Source organism: Gasterosteus aculeatus, chromosome 13 (assembly GCF_964276395.1).
Source record: "Gasterosteus aculeatus chromosome 13, fGasAcu3.hap1.1, whole genome shotgun sequence".
In the NCBI taxonomy this organism is placed as follows: Eukaryota; Metazoa; Chordata; class Actinopteri; order Perciformes; family Gasterosteidae; genus Gasterosteus; species Gasterosteus aculeatus.
The window spans coordinates 8,666,643-8,693,907 of NC_135701.1; the positions used below are offsets into that span (position 1 = coordinate 8,666,643).

General features: G+C 44.2%; 1 protein-coding gene across 1 annotated transcript in view; it reads right to left on the reverse strand.

Moving 5' to 3' along the window:
* Positions 1 to 3,038: 3,038 nt before the first annotated feature.
* The window catches only part of ccser1 (coiled-coil serine-rich protein 1), a 100,168-nt gene continuing 75,941 nt past the window's right edge, over positions 3,039 to 27,265 (reverse strand). The window contains exon 11 of the mRNA XM_040195023.2: positions 3,039 to 7,522. Coding sequence (XP_040050957.2) covers positions 6,740 to 7,522 — 783 coding nt within the window. The 3' untranslated portion in view covers positions 3,039 to 6,739. The remainder of the gene's footprint in view (positions 7,523 to 27,265) is intronic.

Below are 27,265 nucleotides of genomic sequence, written 5' to 3' on the forward strand. Positions count from 1 at the left end.
GTCTGAAGAAACAAAGAAAGGACCACATTATCGCTAACGGCTATAAAAAATTCAAATAAATGAAAATGCAGTCTGTTACACATTACACTATATGATCAGCCGTTGACAGTGCGAGTTTATGACGGAGTGTTTGGAGGTCGTACCATTAGATGCAGTAGTGCTGGGCGACGGTGATGTGTTTGTCCCGGCTGGAGAAGAACGTGCATGCACCTCAGTAACTGCAGGTGAGAGACAAGGTGGTGACCGGCAGCACACTGCGTGCCGAGGCTCTGACTGCTGCAAGTGAGCAATGCAAAAGCCTTTTGGCACGAGGAGTATCACAATAAGGTCTGCTGCTTTGGACTGACAGAGGGGACAATACGAGTGATTTGCAGCAGAGCCGGCAGGAGACAGATGGCGGGGGGACAAAGCTAAAAGCATCAAACACATCCACAGTGATTATGACGAATGGCAGTGACGGAGAGCGATCACTGTGCTGAAACAAACACACACAGACATTATATATACATATACAAGAGAGAGAGCGATTAGGTAGGTGTCATCATGATTAGAATCAGAAATGAATTAGAATTAGAAATGAATAGTTAAAAAGTTGGGCCTGAATAGTGAAGTAGACGCAAATGGCAAATAATTGAGAACACACACACACACGAGGTTCTTCACTTCAGGCCGGCAGACATAAGGGACTCGTGGCTTTCGCGGCACACTAAGCCACCTGCTCGAAGCGACAGTGTGATGGAAAGCTCTGTCAGGGTTTCAGAAAAGCGTTATTGATTTGTCTAGTCGTCGAGTTGTAACAAGCGAGGTACAAGACGTGACTGGTTAACTCTGAACCCTTAGTAGTATAACGGGGGATCCAAAAAGTTTTTTAGACATTTGAGGTAAACTCACGCCCCCATGAGATTTTGCCACGCAATGTGGATTAAAATATAATCTGAGAAGGTAAATTTACGCTAAATGAGGCTATTGGACGCCTCGAGGCTGCCGTTAAATTACTTAATATTCTTCAAACCACAGCAGTGGAGGAAAAAAGACATACAAGGACATTGTTATTGTTTTCTATGGTTTAGCTTAAGTAGATTGTTTCTACTGAATTTGCTTTGAACGATTCAACTTTTAAAAATTGGTTAAATGCAAAAACATTTAATTTCAAGTAAAATAATTGTTTAGTCAACAAAATCATAACTACTAGTCAACAAAAAATGTATTTGGTCAAGGACTTAACTGTGGGTTAATGTTTAGATAACAGTCTTCTTTGAATCTAACTGGAACAATCCACCTTTACACGTTACCACATGGCCAAAAACAGCACAATTAAAGAGCAAATAACAAGCACAACCAATCTGCACGTAACACACATGTTCACGTCTCTGGCCTTGTGGATGCTGCCTTGCTGGGATAAAATGCTTTAGAGCCATCACTGACTTTTGGTATACTTATTGGTAAATGGTCTTCATGGACTCCATCTGTATATAAATGAATATCTGATTTATACATTCTCCATCCTGACCGACCCGGTGAACGCCACAGAGCGTGTGACCGATACGTGCAGGTCCTTCAAGGTGGCAAAGACTTTGAGGTCCTACAAGCACATACGACTCCTTTGACATTTGGGTCAAGTGTGCAACTCTTCCCCATCCATACTAACTAAACAGCCAACTGTTAAAGTAATATTGCACTACTGTCAGCTTTAAAATAGACCAAAAAGTGGTCTTTTGTTTCATTTGAATCTGGATGCTCAATGATCTGTGGTTTGACTATAAAGGTGCTTCAGATCGCTGTCACAGCGTTCCCGGTGTCCTCATCGCCGCCCTTTAATTCTGCAATTAAATTCCATTAACAGTGTTGTTAGTTAGTTAGGTTAGGTGAGTTTTAAAAAGTAATTGATCAGATATAACTAGTTAACCTCTTAAAAATGTGATGAGTAATGCTACTACTTCAACTACCATTAGTGTTTGACTATTTATTACATTTCTAACAGATGTTCTAAAGAGGAAATTGGAAGAGGAAGCTGAAAAGTCCTAAATCAAGATAAACCTCAGTACGCCACTCAACAAATTAATGTTATATTCAACATTAACATGTTTTGCCAAACGTCATATCATTGTAATCACATAGCACACCTACTTGAATAAATGTACTTTGTTAAATCCCAACAAAGTCAAAAGCGTTTTAACAAGGTTTTGCCGACGCTTTCAGATGTAAACAAAGCAGCTAATGTACCAACAGGTCCATTTATATTCATGTGCTACCTGTGTAGTTTAATCTCAGCCAAGCTCAGGTCAAAATCGGCGTTCAAATACGTACAAATTTGACGTCCAGTCAAATGTAAATCTACAGTACTTCAGGGTTCAGACAGGAAATAACTTGATTCCCAACTTCAAGAACTAGACGGACGTGCACAAGTCACTTCAACGGCATCGTACGGTGGATATTGGATTATCAGTGACGTTAAAAGTAGCAAAAGGCTTGATCTCTTCGGATTTCTAAGCTCCGGTAATCAGAAGTTTCCTTCGTTCACATTAGGTTATAATCTAAACTGCAGTGTGTTTGCTCATCACCTCACCGACGCTAATGTAGTGAGCCTGGAAAGTAGAAGCGTGCACAGGTCCTCCCCGAGGGGTAAACAGTCAAAGTGTACATCCCACACACGCAAGCCATGTAAACAAACTCAGTCTCACGTAATTGATCCTCTACTTTATGGTCAGTGCCAAAATGAAAACTCACTCAAAGCGGTTGAAGAGCCGATGTCGAACGAGGTAAAACGGCTTCTGTGCAATCAAACGTTACAGCGGGAAACGTTTCCCCTCCATCTGTCTTAAGATTCTTTTTGTCATTGCTTTTTTTTTTAGTACTTTCAAATCAACAGATCTTATTAGTTATTTTGTTAAGAGATTTGTCCAGTGAAATGTAGTGATCATCCTGCTGGTTCACTGTGCGTCAATCCGCCCGGGTCACATTACGCACACACGCACAACTTTAGAACGAAAGGTCCGACATGTACAATGAAAAATCAATATTCAAATAATACACCGCTGTTAATGTTTTTAGACATTTTATTTGTATTAAATATTAACAATAAGGAGACAGTGGAAAAAAATCATCTGCAATTTCTTAGGTGAACAACTGAGTGTGTAAAAAAAAATAGTGTTTGTGAAACTGAAGAGGAATACGTTGGTGAACACAAAGTGCAAAAGTTCTCGTGCCTCCAGATAAACCTATTAGATACATTTCAAAATGGGGAGACCATGGAAAGGAAAAATGCACTCAAAGGATTTTTGTATTTCGCTGTGGATCTGTCATGGATGTGTGGTCAGCTGGCTCATAGCATGAGTTTAGAAGGTTCTTTATTCACAAACCTCACCCTAAACTGAAAAAGCAGCTTCAACAGATCATCGTCCACTTTGTTGAGACAGTTAGGCGAAAGTTTTTCAAAGTAATCTCAAAGACTAAGACTATTTCTGTTTTAGAGCAAAGGCTGGATTTCACTTACGAGTGAGTCATTTCGCCTGATTTATTATCAATAGCCCGAAGAACTTTGGTAATCTCTCAGACCTCTGACTGCATTTGACATTCGTTAATTAAATAAACTTTGTTATGTTTTAATAAGTTATGTGCTGACCTTATTCTTAAATGCAATTTACACGAGCACGAAATGTTGTTAACGAACAGTGAACATCAACGGTTACTTCATCTATGTACAAGTATACAGCTTAATTTCATTATCACATTAATTTGTAAAGAAAGAAAAAAGATAATTACAGTAAGCATATTAAAAGCATGACAGTGTAATCTCTGGGATTCATTAGTTACAATAAAAACATCTTGATTATTATAGTGGTCACAAGATGACCACTATAATAATGTGTTGGTGCCAAGATGCTTTTAGGAAACATTCCATGGCAATAAATAAGGCAGAAAACAATAAATAACTGCAAGAAATGAAAGTCTCTAAGATGCACGACGTGTCGCTAAGTAAAATGAACAACTGAGGTCTGTGACAGATGCCCACCTCATGATTGAGGCCCGTGTTTCCAGCAGCGAAACTCAACATCAGATCATCCTTCCAAATAAACAGGTGAACATTTTTCCCAGACCTCAGTTCCACATTTTAACTGATATCTCAAACGTGGCTTTCCTCCGTGATATGTCTCATTATCAGCAGCCCACCTTTGTGATCTTCTCAATTTGAACACAAACAACAAGCACAGCTGTTGGGGGAAACACAGCGGGAACGCTTCACGCCTCCCTCGTGACATTTCCCTTTGCGGCGGTACGACGCGTGCGCCGACGAGGGACGCGGGGAGCATTTCTTGAGGGGTCGGCCAGCGACACGGCATCGTCGCCCCCTGCGCGTGTAAACAAACCGAGCGAGGGATCGCGTGGTTCACAATGCAGCTGCGCTTCTCGGTCCCCCGGAGCCAGATTAGTGCTGGCTGTCTACACCACCAGGTAGCTCATCGCATTCAGCAGGTGTAAAATGATTCCCTAATCAGCCAGCTGGAATGAAAATCGGGCCCCAATTCCCAGGGCCGAGAGCCACTGCAAGAGATTGTGTTATGGATCCGCTGTATGACAATACGAGCTGTGGGTAAGTACGGCAGGCAGGGTAGAGGGAGGACGGGGGGGGGCATGGGGGGGAAGGAGAGGCCGGGGACACGGTGGTGGGGAGGGGGGGAAGCTCGCCGAATGGAGAGGCGCACAGGAACAAAAGGAGCTACTTGGTTTGCATGCAGTAGAGGCAGAGTAGTGGGCTGGGGGAGGGGGGGGCGGTAGATTGGGGGCGAATAAGAAGTGGTGGGATGGGAAAAACAGAAACAAGGGTAAACAAAAAAAAAAAGAATGGGGATAAAAAAGAGAGGAAGCAATGTGAAGCAGAGCACGGGGAGAGCTGCAATTTCCACCCGACGAGCCGTATTCCTTCAGGCTTCTCTTCACCTCTGCAAGGTGCTCGCCTCATGAGGTGTACATTAGAAAGAACACGATTCATACAACCTCCCAACATCAAGGGGCCGCACGGAGACACAAGTCAACGACTTCTCCGAAAATGTTACGTTCTCTGTAGAGGCTGCGGTGCTTAGCAGCAGCGCAGGATGCCGCCTCCCAGTCAACATAATAGCGTTTATTTCCCTGAAATCCTGTAGTTCACAGATCTTGAAAAGATGGCTTTTCAAACTTCACCATATTGGGAATGATGTGGAACGATGCAGCGGTTCGTGGCAGTGATGATATTTGTATATTTCCATCAAAAGGGAAAGTCCTACTGACTAAAAAACAGTGTCTTACAGTGAGAAATGCTGTCATGTTGGATGCCTTTTTCAAAAAGATAACACATCTGAGATCAGGAAGATAAAAGAAGGCGATCAATGACTGCGTCACATCAAAACTCATCATTTCGGAACATTTTTCCAAATGGGAGAGTCAAGAGAAACAGTGTTCATTGAGTAAACAACTTTCTGTGCAGTATTTTATTATGTCACCTGCCTCCCGAGGCAGAATCAGACTCCAATCAAGTGAGTTCACAGCGAGTCCGTTACTTCAGACATTTTTCCTTTTAAATCCTAAAAATGGTTATTGATTTTGTCATTTAGCAAAGCAGCAGTAAGTCTCCCTGATCATTGCTCAAAACCACTCCTCATTTCAAAACAATGGATAACGCAGGTTATGCCAATCCTAAAACTTGTTCGGTTGCTCTCTTCTTCTCGGGTGTTTTGATAAAGTTCGCTGCGGGTTCACAATTTTGTGGATTTTTAAATTATTTATTGAATTAGACAGATATGTCAAACCACTGAACCAATCGTTTCACATGCACGTTGATGCGAGCATTCAACGCAGCATTGAATTCCTACAGAACCGGTGGTCCGGTGTTAAGCTAAAGGTTCTAGTGATGCCTTATTCATGTGAGCACTCCACAGGCTGCTTGTCTTGGAGGTTTTGGAATGTTCGATTCCCTTCTTGAGACACTGAAATGGGGGTCGATACTAAAAAGCTATTAAACTACTTTAAAATTCACCCAGATTCCCATTTTGTAAAAAATGCAGTGAACGGATCATGAATGTGGATGTTCATTCTCAACATCTGTCTTTTCATCTGGACCGCTGTCAGTGGAACATCAAGGAATGATGAGTTGGTCTGATTTGGAATTTGGCCATATCACATGACGGCCATTCCTCTGTTCATTAAGCAGCACAAGTCTTTACTTTTAAGGATGTTCACATAAATGGATACAAACAATATTTAAAAAACACAAATGAAAACCTCACGTCCACATGACTGTACGGTTACTTGTGCAGACCGTGAGGCAAATATCACAGATTGTTTCTTTGTGAGAGTGTGGACCTAGATGTGTGCGACTAGGTCTGCGTTTGTGTGCATTGACATGAGGCTGTGAGTCTCTTTTCACGTTGTGGGTCTGTGGGAGTAAGCACATCTGAACTGTCAGCATGACACAACGTGGGAGTTCTGACAGACAAGTGAGTGCCTTTTTCATGCTCCAAGACGCGCTTGTGTGTGTGTGTGTGTGTGTGTGTTCAATTGAGCAAAACTAAGAACAAAATGTCAGCAAAGGGTTTGTCAGGATTGTGCAGATAGACGAGCATGATTGTTAGCGCTTGTGGTCGATGATTCAGAGGGAATTGGGGGAGAACACAAACACTACCGGAGGCGCAGCCGTTTTCCTATAAAGTCCCTTCGTTTTGTCGCTGGAGTCAATACGGTTTGCGCGAACGTCTGTGTCCTCTCAACCGTCTGTCTGCGTCAGCGCTTGCAGTTCGGCAGTCTGGAGGGAATGCTGGAGGAAGACATTCTTACGACTATAGCTGTGCAGAGACAGAGGGCCTCGAGGGGGTTGGCCTAAACGACCCGTAAACGTGGAGGAAGAGGAGGAGGACGAGGAGGAGGAAGAGGACGCCGGGGAAGGAGTAGGAGGTGGTGGGGAGGCTGGGATGGGAGACGAGACGCTCGGCGAGGGGCTCCCTCTGCTCGTAACACTGTGGAGGCTGGACGAGGCGCTGGTCCCGACCGCGCGGGGGATATGGCTGGGCGGGTGGTGCTCTCCGCCTCCTCTCCTCGCCCCACCTGGCAGACTCACTCCACCTCCTGGAGTCAATGACTCAGAGGAGGAGGACACCCCCTCCGGCTGCCTGGAGGACAGAGGTGGAATTGCGTTGTGTTTAGCGGCCGCTGAACCGGAGCCCGGGTGTGAACCTGGGAGCTGGGCGGGAGGAGTGGGCGGAGCTCGGGCAGACGCTGCAGCAGCGTCACAGACCGGAGCCAGACTGGGAGCAGCGTTACGCGCTGTGGAATGTGCCAGGGCGCCCTGGCAGTGGCGCTCCTCCCGGGTAGGGTGCCGTTCGGAGGCAGGGGGGCGGCCGTGCAGGGGTGGATAGTGGTGGTGGGGGAGGTGCTGGTTACAGAGGTCCCCTCCGAGCGCCGCCCCCACTGCCCGCACTGCCCTTCGGTCCCTTGAAGCAAGGCTGACGCTGCTGCTGCCTAGTCCTGACCACCGGCCTGGATGACTGGCCTGAGAGAGGAAAGAGACAGAAACATGTTAAAGAGAACACTTGACTTTAACATTTAACTGAGCAAGAGGGAAAAAGTGTGAGAGAGAGAGAAACGGAGGGGCGGCAGCATGCGAGCGGGCGAACCGTTGAGTGTTCACTATATATTGTCTATTTGGTTGACATTTGGGGATTCATCTCTGTGGGCTCCTGCAGCTTGTTCTTATTGTTTCTTAACCAACCGGAACCCTGCTCACAAAGGAACACACACACACATTCGGAAATGGGAACGCGCTCCTGCTCACACACACACACACACACACCCACCCACAGAGGACCAAATGGGCAATGTTCAATCAAGTAGCATCTGACACTGAATCTCACGGGAGAAGTAACTGAGTTGACGTTAGCCGACACGATGGCTGTGATCAAGAATGAGCACGTGTCTGTGGAATTGCATGTCCGAACACGCTGTGTACAACCAGGGTGTCAATATTCATGTATGTGCATGAATGCATACATGTATTTAGAAGCCCCGGCGTTTTTATGTGTATGAATAGAAATATAATGGAATGGAAGTATATTAAGTTAGTTTCCAAATGTAATTGCAGTTGCAAGATATTTGGTGTGAGAGGTGCAGAGAACACAGCTAATAAGTACAGTACAAAAGCAGCAAAGCTAATTCAATTAAATGTTTTCCATTCGAGAGACTTTGAACCTGAAATCACATTAAAGCAGCGGAGGGAGTGAGAAAGTGGGGGGATCACAAAGGACCTGGAACGCTGCTAGTGTGTGTTGCACCTTCTTGTGTTTTGAAGTGTACGCTAAGCATCATGAACGGTGTCATACTGATGATTCAGCTCAGTACAGCTGGAGTCTAGAGGTCCAATAACGTCATGCTCATAACGTTATTGGCCGGGCCTCTAAAAACCAGCCAAACAATCTGCACTTTAGTAACTCAGTCTCTATGTCCTTTCATGTCCCGGAAAAAAAAAAAAAAGAACCACCACAGCGCACTGCCCAAACATCAAACAGTGTGTCGTCTATGCAGCTTACTTAAAGAGCTCGGGGAGCGTGTCTCTGCTGTCTAATAGGCACTAATGGGTGCATAAACACTACAAGACATCTTGCAGATTGCTTGATCTAATTAGGACGAGTGAGAATTTCCATTCCAGCCAAATTTCCTACATAGGGGCACCGTGCATAAAACATAAGAGGATATCGCCACGGTGTTGACTATCCACGATGGTGGTGTAGGTTTATGTGGGATGGCTTAATTAGGGCTAAATCTTTCCCGTAGTGTTTTTACACCCTCAGACCTTTGAGAAAACAACAGAAGGTAAAGCGAGAATTGCACGATACAAATTGGCAGACAACTTTGAAAGAAATAATTACCAGGCACAGTACAAAGAGTCGGCTGAAGAAACAGATGCTCTGTATCAAAGGGGCACTGCTCATCTAACTTTGGAAGGAGGAAAGAAAAAAATGTAAAGAATTCATCAAATGAATCAAGCAAAAGCGGGGTGAGGGGGCTAGAGGGGACACGGTAGACACTAGGGAGGGAGGGGGACCCTCTATCCAATAAAAACTTATTTTTAAACAACTGCTCGAACGCGACTGGACTCACAGACGCAACAATGCCCGCAGCAAACACGGGGCAGTGTGTGATTTCAAAAGCAACGGTTGCAATCTTCTATAAAACAAAAAAGAAACGGAAACGAGAGGCACTGCAGAGCCTCCACTTGTGACAGATGGTGCATGCTGCTGCTGCAGGAGTCCAGTGGGAGGACTGGAGTAAACACAAGTTTACTAAAGGGAGGATTTCTAGTCTGTTAACTATAAGGCAGTTTAAGAGCCGTTCAGACAGTCAGAGTAGAATAGTTTGGTTTTTATGGTTTCTGCGCCCCCTTTGCTTATTTGCGCTTATTTGGGAAGCAGCGGTGATCAGGACTTCATGGGAGGTGGTGGAATGAACATGTTTGTGCACATTACGTCAAACAAGGATTAGGTATATTTTCTGTTGGTTTCGGTCCCAAAGATGGTCTCATCCAAAGACCAGGGGCCCATCACAAACCAAACCCCTTTTTGGGGGGTGTATGGTGATTTTGGAGCCACCCTCCAGTTTCCATTTAATCAATTGCAGATTGTGGCACTTCTGCATTGCACAGAGATGGACACCCGAGATGATCCATGTATAGATCCATGAAGAGGTGACGGGTTTGGTGCCTCCGACTTTAGCTTAAAATTGAAATCTTCCTTAGTCCATCGTGATAAGTTAAAGCTGTTGTTATTGCTCATCCATTTCGAGTAGCCCACTGATGCATTTTATTTATAGATACCAGGCAGGCGGAAGAATCAAATTTAGAGTCATTGTTAGGTTTTGATAGGTCGGCTTAGATGTGATAGGATACAGCTATGACGTCAAGTACTTCTGTAATAGGAAGATGTGTGTGTTCCTTACTTTGAAACTGATGTTAAGATAGGACAAACATCTTCCTGTAACGAGGCCCCAGAGTCCCAAACAGGGTTGGGTGTCTGCCAGATGTTCTGGATGGGATTCTACCTGATCAGCAGAGGAATAATCTAGCAGACTATAGGACACGTAGATATGACTTCATCATCATTGGATTATGACTTTTATTCTAGATAATGACTTTATTAACCCCCCAAAGATACACTCAGTCAAATGAGTCTTGAGAAAATGTAGAACAAAAACAAACAATTTCAGTAAAAGGTGGAAAAGAATAAGAAGCTGAGGTAATGAAACATTTGCAAAACATTAGAACAGACAGCAAGACAAAGGGAGAAAGAGAGAGCAGGCTTTGATTTACAAAGTCAGGTGTCCTTTCTCAAGTACAGGCTCTGCGGCAAACGGCTGCTCCTTCTCCAGGCACAGAACGTCACTCTGGAGAGTCTCTCACACACTCTCTCACACACACACACACACACACACACACACACACACACACACACACACACACACACACACACACACACACACACACACACCTGGGTAAATCAGAGAGATTTAAGGCGGCTCTCCTGTAAACTTAGCTTTTATTGGACAGCGACAAACACAGCAATGTGCTAATGGCCAAGTTTGCATAAAAGAGCTCCTAAAAACCATAAAACATCCCCATGCGACGACGGCTGCTGCCTGTCAATGTCATTTTTATACCGGCAGATGAGGGAGGGTGGAGGATTTATTATTTCTTGACTTCTCGTCCACTGAAACTAACAAAAACTAACTAATTAAAGAGAATGGAAAACTGTAGCGAGGTGTAAAAAAGGTCCAAAAGTTTCTCCACAAGGAGATTAGAGAGGAAAAAGTTTGTCAATGTGAATTATTTATTTGACACCCACATACTATGTGAAGAAAGAAATCCTTTGGTTCTTTGAAAGTGTGAAGTGCCGGTGTTCAGAACGGATAAAAGTACAGCCGCGCAGATGGTAGTCTAAAATCCTATTTAGACTGTAACCAGATACATTTCCCAACTGGGGGACCAAACCATCCCAACTCTTCCTTTCTACAATATTCTCATTTTTGCCCAGTGTGACAGAAAGGTGCAGTTCAGGACAATCAGGACCCATTAGAAGAAATACGTATGCATTTATTTGTCTAGGTCCTGGTACAGTGTGCTGCCTTCTCACTGAAAACTATCAATTGTAACCATTTGGAAAAAAAAACGTCTAATGTGCTTCAACTTAGTTTGCATCGAATGATAGAAAGAGGCGAACCAGGCGGAGAACGTGAATACTCAGGAAGTCCGCATAGCTTCAGCCATCATTTTCGGGAAGAGTCATTGAACATTCACAGACAAGGTCTGTGCATCCGTCTCAGCTAAAGGCACTTTGCAGGATACACCTGCAACAATCAAACGAGGGGGTTCTCAAGGACAAAGCAAACCTTTACTTTCAACTGGAAGGTTTTCATCAATACACAAAACTCCCACAGGAAGTGAGTCCTTTGCACAGCCGGCAGCAGCAACCTTGCCCCCCCCCCCAACTCCTCTCCATCTCGACTTTGTTGCTATCGTCCATCGGCTTCGCCTCTCACCGCTATTTCCCTAAACGGCTCGGCCAATTTCATGACTGCCCTCTCACTGTCCACCTCCCCCGTCTCTCTGATTGTTAAGTGAAATTCAACTTGCAGTATATGATATGGTACAGGAAAGCACGTTAGAATTCAGGGAATACAGTAGCAGCTAACCTGCTTCCGATCAGGATACTTATTTCCCCAATGTAAGAAAAGGAGAGGACAGGACTAAAAAAAGCAAAGGAAAAAGTTAGGAGTCAGAAATAATGCCGTGAGTTACTAGACGGGGCGGGAAATGCAGGAACTGAGACAAAAGGGCATCACATCTTAATATGCTTTATGTAGTAATGGTAAACACCGATGTCTCTTAGCTCAGCTAAAGGTTGTTGAGTACTTTTTTTAGGTATTTGCCAAAATGCAACTCCTTGCAATTCCGCATTTTTTTCTTTCTCACTTTGTTCTCCTGATTTCCTAATCTCTTACCTCCTCCAACACTCTCGCTCTCTTTGTCGCTTCTTCACTCTTTCTTCGTTATGTAACTTGGTCCTTAAGAATGCCAGCAGCGGACACGGCTCGATAGACTCCGACAGCTGGAGGATTGATGGTATGCGACGGCGGTCCGGAGACCATATAGACAGAAAGAAGACGATGGGGAGGAAGTTTTTATTTTTTTTATTTTTTTTTATGTGTTTTGGTGGTTTGAGAGTTGGACCGTGGAGCAGGTTAAAAAAGATTGAGTGGACCAAAGCGCAGTGTACGTCACAGCTGCAGCAAACTGCCCCCCAGCTGGCTGGATGTCACGTCCACAACACACTGAGAGGCAGGACACTATAATTTGATGCACCGCACAATAAATGGGCTCACGGAGCTCCCAGTCTTCAATCGTGAACCTGCACGATTTCAAAATGATCAACATTAGGCTGATATATAGAAAAACTACAAACCAAACACGGCAACCTGCTGCAACCCACGAGTATCAAACAGGGTTGTGCGTGTCTGTAACTCGATAAATATTTAGACTTACAACACCTCAGACGGGGCATCTCCACTGCATATTAATGTGGCTGAAGGCCTGAATATATAACAATGAGTGGGACTGAGTCATCTCCCACTTATTACACTACAAAGAAATTTGGAAGGGAAAAAAAAAAAAGTATTTACAGCAATAGCCTGGGGGAGAAGCTTAAAATATTCTAACCATATATGCAGCTCATAAACCGTCCTATGCACTTCCACATGGAATGAAGACTCTACTTTCATCTGATGGAGGTTACTGTAAGACCTTGAGGAGCATATTAAGCATCGCCGCTAATTCCCCACAGATATGTTTTCATAGGAAACGGATGTGTGGTCACACAAACACAATTTTGAGGACCTGTCTGGTCCAAAGAATTTAGATTCAAAGCACTTCATACACCCTGCTAAGCACCTGGGGAGAGCAGGACCGGTGTGGCAAATACTGTATAATCATAATGCAAATGAGTCCCCCGTGTCCTTTGATGACTTTAGGAGCAGCCAGTCATTATTGTCCTTTTTTAAAAAGAACTAAACACTGAAATCACGCCTCAAAGGACAAGACCACCAGGGGTCAGAAACTTACTTTTAGCCATTAATATTTGTGTAACCCTTGACAACAACAAAATAAAGGCAAAAAGCCAAGTAGATCTTGCTGAAAAACTGGAGGCACTTGATACCATCACAGACAGCTTAAAGGAACACAACTGACGGGACACTCAGAGTTTCAGCTTATCATTCGTCTTTGATTACTTTGTTTTAATTACCTGCATAGCTGCTGTTGATAGTTACTGAGTGCATCTTGCAAGCCACAAATTGATTGACAGCTGATTGGACACGCTGCCTATCGACAGCAAGGAGCTCATCACTGACACAACTCCTCGAAGCGACCTGGAGCACTGCACAGGAGGGTTGTGAGTGATCGCCGCCTAGGACTGGAGTGGCTGAACTTGGGTCTGATCAGCGATTCTCCTTGTGATTGTCGATGTTGAGACGTGGGTGGCCTCTTGATCTCCAATTGGCCGGCAAGTATGGAGCCGTATCCCATGCTGTGCCGGGACACGTAATGATATTTCTTGAACAGGTCTGATGGGCATAGATGCTGAGAGTCTGGCACTGCTCATCAACCACAATCACCAACAGGTCTGAGCATGCACGCACATATGCACGTTGCTCTGTGTGTGTGTGTGTGTAATCATGGCAGAGTTCTTCGACCACCAGCCTGTGCCAATATGCTTGGTGAGCACTGCCCAGAACTACAAGCAAAAGGGGAGGGAGATAAAAAAAAGGAGGTGAGTTAATGAGTACAGATGAAGTGAGGAAATGGGAGGGGAATGAATTGCAGTAAAGGGGAGGTGAAAGACAGTGGGACAAAAGACAGAAAAAGACAGAGCGCAAAAGAAGGAGAAAAGGTTGAAGAAATAAAAGAGTGGGGGGTGACAGGTAATAAGGGAAAAACTAGAAAAGAGCATAGATGGGTGGATGGGTGAGAGAAACAACGGGGGGACAAAGTGAGAGTAAAAGGTGACAGCACAGAGCCAACCTTACGGAGGATAAAAGAGAGATAATTAGAAAGCTAGAGTCTGGGATTCAGAGAAGTCAGAGAAACTGTTGGGAGTCCTTTTGATGAAAAGCTGCACGGTGCAAAGGGACACGAAGCACTCAGGGTTGAAATCTATGCGTGTCAACAACTTACACTTCAAGGGTCCCTTTGGAAAGAGCGTCTCAGCTTCGGTTCCGACAATAAAACCCTGTTAAAATAACAGCGACGACTTTTATTTTGTCTGCTCGGTAAACATTGCCCCCCCCCTCCAGGAAGTTCAGCGTGTGTGTGATAATGTCTTTGTTGATAGAACACTAATGAGGGTTTTGTGTACCAACAGCATGACCTTAAAAGGATTGCTTAGAATGAAGTGCCTGTCACGTGCTGCTGCTCGTTATGACTCAATTGGATTGTCTGCCTAATTTAATTGATACAAACTCAATCAACACAATTACCCGTTTAGCTTCTAACATCCATGCTTCCACGTCACCCCAAATGGAAAAAACACCTATTGCAATACATTCCCTATGAATTACACCCCCATATCCCCGCTTGGATCTTTTATATACGTCTGAATTTTACTCATTCGTGTGCGTCACACAATAGTCCCACCGGCTCCAGTAACTGGCTCTACTACATTTTTTTAAAGGATATTTGGGTTTTCAGGATTGTGACTTCTCTAATAGAGTGCCGTCATGCTAAATATGTCTAATCTGCTTTCCAATTCAAACACATGCCAGTGCGCTCAACTGGGAACTGAGGTTTTAAAATGTGTGTATGTGTGTGTGTGTGTGTGTGTGTGTGCGTCTTGTGTTTTACTTCTAACATTATGGCAACGCGTCATTGGCGTTTGGAGGGACGCTTTAACTCTTTTAGCTCCACACAAGCACATCCGGCTAACTTGCCCTCCTCGTGCCCTTCAACTCGAACAGGATTGATTGCTGCACCTGGTTGCACCCCCAGGTGTCGACGCGGCCCCCACTGGCGCCGTCTAATTATTGCACAAGCTATGATCTATGCTCGGCATTAGTCTCTGCCTAATACTTCCCTGTACGCTATTACCACGGCTCAACATGGGAATACAACAAGGTTGAATGGGTGGGTGCCAGAAGTGAATTTTTACCCCCCCCCCCCCCTTCTTCGCTTTACTTCGGATGCACGGACAGCGCCGTAGATTTATTAAAACGCACACAGTGAGAGCTACATGTGACATGTGCGGCGTGGCATCTTGGTAGAGATTGGCAACCACCCTATCTGAGACGAGCGGGTGGCAGGTTAACGGAGGGGATGCTTTCGGGATCGTTTTGCTAACAAGGTGGTTGGCATCCTACATTTTTTCGCTGAGTCAGGAAGGTGACAAAGCAAATGTGTCACGTCCTTCACTCATGTAGTGCTCCATCAGTGCTCCCTTCCCCTCCCCTACCACAAGTCTCCAACGTGCATTGGTTACCATAAACGTACACTGTAACGTCTGTCTGAACCTAAATTGACGGTAGGGCCGGGCAGTATATTGATGTAATGTAATGTAAAGGTCGGATTCATGGTACAAGTGAAGTGATCCACAAATCACCATTACTGGTGATTATCTATCAAAATAATCTCACTGCCTAAATATTGTGTGAAAACAACAATAGTTGACCCTTCAATGTCGCTGCAATATTATTATTCTTTGGATCAAGAATGCTGTGATATTTGATCTCCTCCATATCGTCCACCCCATGTTGTTGAAGGGTTTACAATGGTTGTCCTCATAATACGGACCCCCGGTCACTCTTCTCTTGGCGTAACATCAACGCTCCAGCAGAGACCTGGCAGCGTACCTGGGATTAATCAGGCTACCACTGTTGGCTGGCTGCACCTTCCACCAGTCTCACCCGCCAGGCCGCCGGGGGTCGGGAAAGCTGTTGTTTGCTGCTATATGCACAAGTCTTCCACGGTAGCCCTAAAATTGTCTGCATGCATACCCGTTAATCAGTGACTTCTGAACAACCGAACCCTTTATTGCACTAGAAGTTACTACTCCTGTGTTCCTCCTTCTGTTTCAAAACAGAGGTCAAGAGTCTAGTTTTGGCTCACTGTGGAGTTATGACAGAAAAAACTAAACATGTTATTTTATATAGAATCGCTGTCACCATTCAAGCACCCACAGTCTTTCCAGTTCCACATAAGTAACATCTCAAGGACTGCAAGTTTATACTCTCGGAATGTGTCCTGGCTAGAAAATTGTAAGTATGACTTCTGGCAAAACTCACAAAGAAACGTCCAACTTGTCCAAAACTGTGCCTGGATTTTAACTTCTGTCATTTCCAGTGAACACAGCACCCATCCTCTCCCCGTTACACTCCCGAAACTTTTAGATTGTAGGAGTTTTAGGATTCTGCAACTCAAATAAACTTCAGCCCTTTACTTCTGTTTTCCACGACTACAATGAAAGTGCTCACTGCCTCCTTTCCAGCTCTACCAACCAACCCTGCAGATCTGTTGTTTTGCCTTGTGCTCTGCATTACCTAGGGATCCACCATGTCACATCATATATCCACAACTAAATCCAGTGGAAATGAATTGGAAGACTGTAATATCCCCAATGCAGCTGAATCACATGTTCTATCCAGGCTGGCAGAGAGTAACAGTTTGCCTTCTTCAATGCTGTGAGCAGGTGGTGTCCTCTCTCTCTATGCAACATTTGTTTACTTTGCGCTACAATATACCTGCTAGTTTTCATGTGATCAACACTTACATTTTGTGGCCAAACAAAAAGGCAACAGCGTAGTAAAGGAGCTTGACAGCTGGAGTGTGATAGATCGACAGCCTGACAGTAAGGAAGACAATGAAGATTGTGGTCACGACAGTTTGGTAAGGACTGTCAAGAGTGATACATCATGTGGGAGTAGTGGTGCTTGAGCGTGACTGTAAACAGCTTCACTCAGCCACGTACATCTACATATACCAACTGTGTGTGTGTGTGTGTGTGTGTGTGTGTGTGTGTGAGAGAGAGAGCAGTGGGGTTTGTAACACAATGCCGAGCACTGATCGAGCATGAAGCTGATGGGAGCCAAAATTCTTTTTTCCCTGTCTGTCTTTATCAAAGCCTCCCTGAGTCGCAGCAGAGCACCCGCATGCACCGACTGATACAAATACACACACACACATGCAATTTTGAGCTCATAGTGCAGCAAGTACACACACGCGCTCGCAAGTATACAACAAAACCGTACCCAACCCATAGTCTCATTAGCTCAAACGCACACAAATGCTCAGGGACACTTTGACATGGGGGGGGCTTGAACCACCAACCTTGTGGTTCCTGGTACACCCTCTTTACCCCTGCGCCACAACGACTCCCAGATAAGCTGCTTCCACCTTTTCTCATCTTGCTGTGTGTGACGCCACGAGAGAGCTGAAACAATACCGGTTATCTGAGATGTGAGGGTCTGGCAAAAGATTTAAAGATTGAAAAATGAAGGATAAATGTGGAAAGTTGAAGTGAAAAGAATGAAATAAGTCTATTTTCCATTGGGTATCTGGGAGGCCTGATAGTAATGTTGTGGCTGCCACTTGTGTCATCACACTGAGAAAACCACTGTCCCGCTGCCCCCACACTCCACTCAGCAAGACAGAGAGAGGACGAGAGAGACGGATCACCAATGAAAACCTTTCAGGTATTGGGTTGCATTGGTCATGTCTTTACATCTTTGCTGCAGTCAACTTCGCTGATCCTTAAAGGGTGTCTGGGGGTCCGTCCCGGCTAACATTGGTTGAGAAACCTGGACTGTGAATCGCACGGCTGACAGAGACAGACAAACGTTCACGCACCTCTGGGCAGTTTTTAGAGTCAACAATTAAACTATATCTTTGGACAAGAAACAAAATAGTCGCACCATGTCTTCATATACATACAACCAATACCGGACATACACTTCCTTGGGTCTTTGTTGCATGGGTTGTTTTTGGTGTCAGTTCTCCAAGCAGGTGCTGAATGGTTGAATCAACAGGCCGGCCGTAAATTACATTGACTAAAACTATGGGCAAGTTCCGAGAATTTAACATTGGAGCTTTAGTGCAAACAGAAGCCTTAACATAACCGCTAGCTTGTTCAGATTAAAATACTCTTGATCTAGCGCCTAATGTAATCTAGCATTGGCAAACTCATTCCTTCTCTGACCTTCTAAACAAAACATTAGTTTCCTCTTGGTGGGGTTGGCCTGCATCCACCTCTCCATCATTGGTCAGTGTGACACGACAGGGAGAAAATAGGATTAGACTGTTGCCAACTCCTGACAAACCTACAAGGAATTCTTCCCAATTAAATCCATTTCACGTCTTCGCCTCTGCAGCATCACCACCTCGGGTCACGACATAGCAAGTACCTGTTTGTCAGAGCTAAGTGAGCGTGTCCCGGGCGCTGGTGTCACAGCATGGCCCTTCACCTTGGTGCACAACTGTCAACTGTCAAAGGGACAGGGTCTGGAATGTATTACATATCATGCTTTACTGTTGTAAGTGATGAATTCCTTTCACTCCTGTGGCAACAGATGTCAAAACCTTTCACTAACTAAATGGAAATCAACTGCATAGATAACAAAATAGGAAAACAGGATGGAAAATTAAAGTTAATCCAGTTCGTAATTGCTTAAAGCATCCGAATCCCTTCAAATCTTTTCTCAGATCTTTTCCGGTAGATTTGGTGGGGAATTAAGACATTTCTTTACTACAAGAACATTCATTAAAACTGCTCTGTGAAATTCATTAACACTGTCCTGACTCAGACTTTCAGCACAGTAAAAACTATTGTAATCCTAATTTACCTTAAGAGCAAGAAGAAGGCGACACTTAATACCTTACCGAGGGGTGCAAAGACCACGTGGGGTTTACTATTATGGACTAAACAGCCAAACAGCTGTCCGTGGCTCTGTTATTGTTTAAGACAGATGCTACAGTGGCAGACTGTTTCACAGCATCCAGCGCAGCCGAGCAGCCGGCACACAAGCAAAAACATATTCACTGACGGCTATCATGGGTGTAAATCATTGAATGCATCTTTATGAACAAAGATTACAGGTACGATTCAGTGTCTATTAACACCAAGTCTAGCATGATAATATGGGCAGAATTGCCGTTGCACAGCTTTTGGAAAGAATCCAGAAAGACATCATTTTTCCAAATGAGGTTGGACACGGAAAATGAGTTTGCAAAAGTTTATTTTGTTCTAATTATGTTTTAATGAACTATTTTTGTTCTGAATAATTGAATCGTTTCTCATATAAAAAGCCACAGAGATCATTAGCCTACATTCTACATTGGTATTGTCATTGTTTCTGCACTGTGTCCCATTTTCAGCCTTGTTATCGGCGGATACATTAAAAGGCAGAATTGAAATGACTGATTTTAGCGTAGCAGTTAGGGCGGCCACAGACCACCCGAGGATAATGGAACTGGGAGGATAATCTGCAGAGAACCAGTCTGCTGCATACAAATCAGAACCAAACATAAGCTGAATAATATTTCAATACCTGGAAATTGTCCTCCATTCCTCCAATGGTGGGAATAGAGAATAACATTTAAACTTGTTATCGGATGTATCAACAGGAGTCAATGCAACGCGGCACAGAACCTTATCTGAGCCGTAGTCAAGCATTCAGCTTGTTTAACAAATCCGTTTGATACTGAAAAATCTGTTGACAAATCTAATCATGACACACACATACAATATAAAGTGTAGAATAAATGAGCCTTTGTGGTATTATACTGAATCTAAATATCATAATCCCTGAGAGGAGCACACATATGCGCAAGAAGAGACAGATCAGTGTCCTTCGTGGCCCCTTTGGAGGGAGGTTTCTTTGTGTGTGTGTGTGTGTGTGTGTGTGTGTGTGTGTGTGTGTGTGTGTGTGTGTGTCTGTATGGGTTGTATCAGTGAGTGCAGAAAATGTTAAGTCTCGTATCTCTGAGTACCTTGACTTGGGCACAGACTGTCTGTCAGTCTCTGTCCCTGCTTATCAGGAACATTTATTACCAAAATATATAAAAGGAATTTGACTTGGCGATTGGCGCACAAAATCAGACAAGACAATGGACAACAAGACAGATAAGACAATGTGCAATAGGAATTTAAATAAAAAATAAAAGTTAAAAATAAAGTGCACCAGCGAACAGAAAGTGACAAGTGAAAGTGACAAGTGTGCAGTGTGAAGGGAGTGACCAGTGGCATGTTGGAGTCAGTCAGGGGGGGGACTCTGTTGATGAGTCCGGCTGCCGACGGGAAGAAACGGTTTGTGTGGCGTGGCGACTTGGTCCTGATGGACCTCAGCCTCCTGCCAGACGGAAGGGGCACAAACAGGTTTTATCCTTGGGTAAGAGGGGTCGGCTCGCTTCAGGGTCCTAGAAACTCACAAGTCCTCAAGTCCACAACCATCTCTGAGCTTCAGGTTGTTTTGGCTGCACCAAGTCACCAGACTCCCACCTGCAGGCGGACTCATCCCCAATGAGGGTGGTGTCATCCACAAACCTCAGGAGCTTGACGGACTGGTGACAGGAGGTGCAGCTGTTTGTGTACAGGGACAAGGCGAGAAGGAACGCAGCCTTGGGGGGGGAACCGGTGCTGATGGTCCGAGAGGCTGAGACGTGTTTCCCCAGCTTCCCGTGCTGCTTCCTGTCAGACAGCAAGTCAGTGATCCACTTGCAGGTGGAGTCGGGCACGTGCAGCTGGGAGAGTTTGTCCTGCAGCAGAGACGGGATGATGGTGTTGAAAGCAGAGCTGAAGTCCACAAACAGGATCCTGGCGTAGGTTCCTGGGGAGTCCAGATGCTGGAGGATGTAGAAGGAGGGCCATGTTGACAGCATCGTCCACAGGCCTGTTGGCTCTGTAGGCAAACTGCAGGGGGTCCAGGAGGGGGTCGGTGAGGGACTTCAGGTGGGTCAGGACTAGCCGTTCAAAAGACTTCATGACTGCAGAGGTCAGGGCGACGGGCCTGTAGTCATTGAGTCCTGTGATCCTGGGCTTCTTGGGAACGGGGATGATGGTGGAGGCCTTGAAGCAGGCTGGTACGTGGCATGTCTCCAGGGAGGTGTTGAAGATGTCAGTGAACACCGGAGATAGCTGGTCAGCACAATGCTTCAGGGTGTGAGGGGAGACGGAGTCCGGACCAGCTGCTTTGCGACGGTTTTGTCTTTTAAAGCGCTGCAGGTTAATGTCTCTCTCCAGAATAGTGAGGGTCGTTGCTGGTGAGAGGGGTGAGGCAGGGGAGAAAAAGACCATGGGACGAGGAATGAAGAAAGAGGCATACGGGCAGCTCACAGAGCGAAGATTTACAAAGGTTTGTGTGGCAGCGTTCATGCAAGTTCATTAAGTTCTGACAACTGGCCCAAAAATAACGGCAATCAGGGCAACATTTCATCTGAGGTTGATCGCCTCGCAGTTCATGAGGTCATTAAGTAAACATTACGGGTAAACACTTCTCTTTGCACAATGTGCAAATGTAAAGGCATTAATAGCCCGTAGCACAAATTCCCACAACGGGCCATTCCCAGACTCACAACCTCAATGCACAATGCACAGCAACCCGGAAGACACTCAGACACACACGCTAACTTCTCTGACAGATATTGTCCTTCCAAAAAAGAATTGAGCAACGCCATCTCGGGGGTTTCTTTCCTTTTCAACCACCCACGCATGAGCACACACTGCTACACACAAACTGGTTCTCATGGACACATGAAACCAACAGAAAGAAACAAACATCTTTGAACCACCAAGGTTGTTGTGTATGTGTGTCTTTGTGTTTAGGCGATGTCTTGTTTAGAAGCGGGAAACATGAGACACCCGGACAATTTCAGATTTCATGTCACTGAATTTTCATTTGCAATATTTGTCAGAAAAATATTCCTTTGTGTTGTGTGTGTGTGTGCGCGCGTGCTACTAGTACTTTGCCTCTAGGTCATCCGGAATGTGCAGATTCCAAAAGAATAGCTCATCAATATTCATACGAGTTTATGCTTTCATTAATGTTGCAGCAAATTGTCTCAGATCAAACTACGTCCACACTAGTGTGTCTCACTGAGAGAGAAAATGGGTGAGACGGAGAGTCATCGGAGGGGGGGAGGAGAAGGAGAGAGGAGAAGGAGAGAAGAAAGTGAGGGCTGGAGCTGCTGCAGACGGCCCTACGTTTCTGGGAGATGAAAAGGAGACTTTGAAAAAGAAGGGAAAAGATCATACAGAGATGGGGGGAGAATGAGAGGAAAGGACAGAGGGAGGGTCAAGGGAAGAAAATAAAAGACAAGAAGAGAGACTGAATGGGAAGGAGGAGGAAGAGAGGAGAAGACAGTTCTAAAGGTATTTGTCCTACTTTGGTTTGACTAATGAACCCAAAGTGTCCTGAATCTGTCCTGAATCACTGCGTGCCCAGATAGACCACCCTGTGCTCAGTGTGTGTGTGTGGGGGGGGGGGGGGGGGGGGACATCTTGATGTGGGCTTGATTTAATATGCTCTCTACTGTATATTGAAGTTGTGTGTATGTGAAGTCAATGCCCTGCATGTGTTTAATGAACCCCTGTCCCTTCGAGTCATCTGGCTTCATACCAACATGAACAAGTAACACACAAGCAGGCAGGAACGCACAAACACACACACACACAGACACACACACACACACACACACATACACACACACACACACACACACACACACAAAAGCAGAACCATGTATCACCTGACATAAAATTCCTGTATGACCTACAAGGGTAAATGAATGCCTAGGGTGAAAAAACACAAATGAATTGCAGCACAAAGAGCAGGATCATCCAACGTCCAGGGAAAGAAGACAACGACTCAAGGTTGTTCAAAGGGGACGACTGAGTTAATGAGGAGATGTAGCTCAGAGAAAGAATCAGTAGAAGAAACTAATTCTAAAAAAAGTCTACAGAATAAATATTTGTTGATCTTTAAGAAGACATTTCCCATATTTTGGCTTTACTCTTGATTAATATTAAATAGGACCCATCCTGTGCATGTTTACCAGAAAATGGGTTTTGAAAGCATAAAAATAGATAAAAAAATAATAACAAATCCCAATTACATATTGTATGTAAACTCGTATAATCACAGCGAGCAGCACTCGATGAAAACAAACACAAAGAATCTATTTTCTTATTGAATACAAAGCCTGGAGGAAAACTGGATTCAGCTGGTTTAGGCAATAACCGGCAATTTGTCTTCTTCTGTGTCTGAGAGATGTATTTTTCATGTGGATTAAATACACGTCTCGCATCTCGTATTCCCTCTGCTGGCATCCCACCAAGTCAAGCACCTGTTTTGATCCTCTCTCTCTGCCTCTTTCTGCACACAGCGACACGTTAGCACATTCGTACGCCGGCAAATGCATGGAGCCCGTTTGTTCTCCTTCACGTCCTCGGCCATTCTCCTCTTTCTATGCTACTACATGGCTACCACAGAGTTTTCTACTATGCCTGGGACATGGTGTGTACTGTATGGGTGTGCACAGTGGTATGTTTATCGTAACGTTCTGTGGGAGTCTGCTTGAGCACAATGTTTTTCTCATTTCATTCTATTCATCGAGATGGAATTAATGTTGCTCTGATGCCTCATTGTGATGTTTGCTAGATTTTTTTTTAGCTGTGAAGAAAAGTGAAGTGGGAAATATAAATTTGGTTTCCCTTTTGTAATTTCCTTAAAACTATTGGATGTAACTCCTGGGGATGTCGGTGTAGTAGGGTGTAATGAAGAAGGTAATAATATGAATAGATTTGTTTTTCAATTTCTTACAACTCTTGAGGGCAATTTAAAATCTGTTATTTATCTTAATGGACCTGAATATACCAGAAACAGGAATAATGAGAAAACTCAAATAGTCAAGCCTAAGCACAAACGCGTCAGAGGTGTATCAGAATAAAGTATCAAAAAATATATATATCATCTTGGAAGGGAAATGGGGGACAGACGCAACGTGCTGCAACAACATTGAAACGAGGCATCACGTCTCTCTAAAAAGAATCATGAATAAAATAAAAGCAAGTTTCATTTTTAAAATGACAAAAAAAGGATTGGGGTTTCAAGGAGTATGTAGAGCAGTGGGGAGCTCTGATATGGGCCACTCTTCAAAGCCAAATGGCCTTTCATCTCAGCCTGGAGAATCTCACAAGCATTTTATACGCACACTCATGTCGTGCCTATAAAAAGTATTCATCCCCTTTGGACTTTTCTCCACATTTATGTTTACACAAAATCACAGAACATGGAATTTATTTTTTTTCTGATTTAAAAAGATAAGATTATTCTTGTGGTGTAAACACATTTATACAAAATAATTATTTAATAATAATTAATCTAAATCAAGAACAAATAGAACACAAGATCACTCATTGCAGACGTGTAAGCTTATTCTGGCTGATTAGTCTTTTAAGTTGAGGGTGGAGAAACACTGATTTACCGTGTGCTCACCAAACGCTTTGTACCCACAAAATTAACAAAAGGTCTAAATTTCACAACCCAAAACCCAAAACAAGTGCGACGTAGCTGAGGGAAGAGTGTGATGACAGTCAAGCTTAGTCTATATTTTCCCACACATTCCCGAACAATTAGCTAAAATAATGAACAGACCTTTAAAGATGCTTATAGAAACCTCAATTACTGCGACCACAGCTTCCATTTTGGTGCATGACATCACTTCCGGTGAGTTTTTCCTGTTAGTCACTACAGCATCTATCCCAGCGTAATCCAGCCAATTTTCAACTTTCAAACTCACAATGTTCATTTGATGACGACAATAAATAAAACTACCAGACGGAGAGTTTTTCCTTAACTTTCACAGGATCAACCATCTACATCACAAATTGCTTCAAACGCTTCGAAGTGTATCGGACCGGTACCGAGAAACTGAGGAGCGGTTTGGACAGGACGGCCCCCCCTTTTCATGCCAACAGCAGTCCGTCAGAGGAAGTGAACATACTAAATATCGTAGTTGCTTAGGCCTGATTTCTCTTACTCAAGCTCAGAGTTTTTGTGCTTTCTTTCCTCTCATGTTTCCATGGATCATGCTGACACCTACCGCTTCTAACGCCGTTATTATTCCCATTACCATCACTGCCAACACCAATGCACATCACTAACTTTGTTTCTTTCTCGCCTCACAGGTTTTCACAGACGTGGTTCCTTCCTGCCACGGCCCTGCTGACAACTGCTGCTGCTATCACTATCCTTATTAATATGAATCATATCCCCATAACTGTCACCATAAACCTACATTAATGACTGCTTCTCTCCTGAAGTCTTTGTGCTTCCCCTCCCCACAGGTTCCTCTGGATGGTGGTTATGTCTGATGGCGTTGGTCCCTGCAGTGGTCCTGCCGTACACCTGGCTTACTCCTCCCTCAACATCTGAATCATTTCCGTCGTAGGAATCGAACGTACTGTACATCTTTTACGTTGTTCATTCTGTACACACGACATCCATTGTAGTCGGTCCATCCCGGGAAAGGGATCCCTCCTCTGACGTTCTCCCTATGTTTCTTCCCCTTTTTTACCCTGTAAGGATTTTTTACAGGGGGGGGGGATTTTTTCCTGTGCCGACGTGAGGGTTTTGGGGACTGGGGTTTTTTGTGTACAGACTGTAAAGCCCTCTGAGGCAAAGTAGTGAGTTGCAATTTTGGGCTATACTAAATAAAATGAGTTGATGCAGATGACAGCAACCAACGCAAACTTGCTATGACAAACTCCGATCGTGATCTCCAATCATGAAAAAAATCGATGCCTCAAAGCTCACTTAGATATGCTGATTGGATCTGATATCTCTGATATCTTCCTCCCGCTCTCCCTCAGCGCTGTAAACCTTGCTTGGTTGGCTGGGAGAAGTATTTCTGAGGGCCTTCAGGTTGTATGCCCTGGAGAATATTACAAGCAGTGTATGCTCGCGCTTAGACTCCAGTTTCCTTCCCGTTCGTGCCCATGGCAACTCTGAGATTTTCTGTCATTGTCCCAATTTACCAGCGCCGTCTAAGTATGTATCTTCATTCTGCTCTATCCTCACAAACGGTGTGCCCTGAATAACCTGCACTGTGCTTGTTTCACCACCCACAAACGCTCCTTGTCCTAAAAAATGTTTGTGGGAAAGTTAGTTAAAAGTAGCTGATGGGTGTAATCTTGTTGCAGCCTCATTTTACAATTATTATTACAGTACTAAATGCATTGCATTGTTTGGGCAAGGAAAAATAAGTGTTGACTTTACACATTATGACTTTTATTTGATTGCTAGGATTGCTGCAATTCTATTGATATCCATTCCTCATTTTGGGGCAAAGTGAATATTTATTATTAATTTAGGCAGAGAATTGGGCTAGCATATGCAAATTCATTTGAAAAAGCCAGTTATCTGCCATTTGGGTTTTTTTTCTTAACAAGAATATCTGCATTGATCTGACCTTTTTAACAATTTTCCATCCATTAAGACAACAATGAAAAACTCATTAAAGTTGTTGAGGCCCATTTAGCAGAGCGTTTAATTAGCCTGCGAAAAACCCTCGGCAGCCACTGCAATCCTAAAAGTACTGCGCTTATTGCATTATATTTATATATATATATATATATATATATATATATATATATATATATATTGCATCACTTAGAGTCACACGAAACAAAGCAAGGACACATCTATTTGAAGACAGTCACAGAGTAAGTGGGAAATCGTTATTACTCACCCGCGCCAGAGATCGTCTAAATTAGTTTACTGTGCTGACTAATCTTCGTACCGCAGGGCGGTTATTTTCTTTAACTGGTGATCATTTTAGGTATCTGAATGCAATGGCCTGAGGCGCCAACACACAATATTTTTAAAATAAAAAACATGCCTGTGCCTACCACACAGCTGGTTCATCCCCTCCATAGAAGAGGGTGCCAATTTAGCACAATTCAGTCTCGGGTGCGGTCAGAGGCCGGAGAATTCTCCCTGCACAACGTGCCGAATCACAAAAAACAAAACATGAAATCACTAAAGCTGTTCCCAAATAAACAGTCTTTTGAGGAAAAGCATCCGTCAGCAGATTCGTAATCTTCCGTCTCTTGTTGCTTTACAACTCCGATACATCAAAGTCGCTGCTTCCAAAGACTCACAGATCTCTGAGGTTGTGTCAGGGTCACGTGCACCAGAACGGCCATGAGCAGAT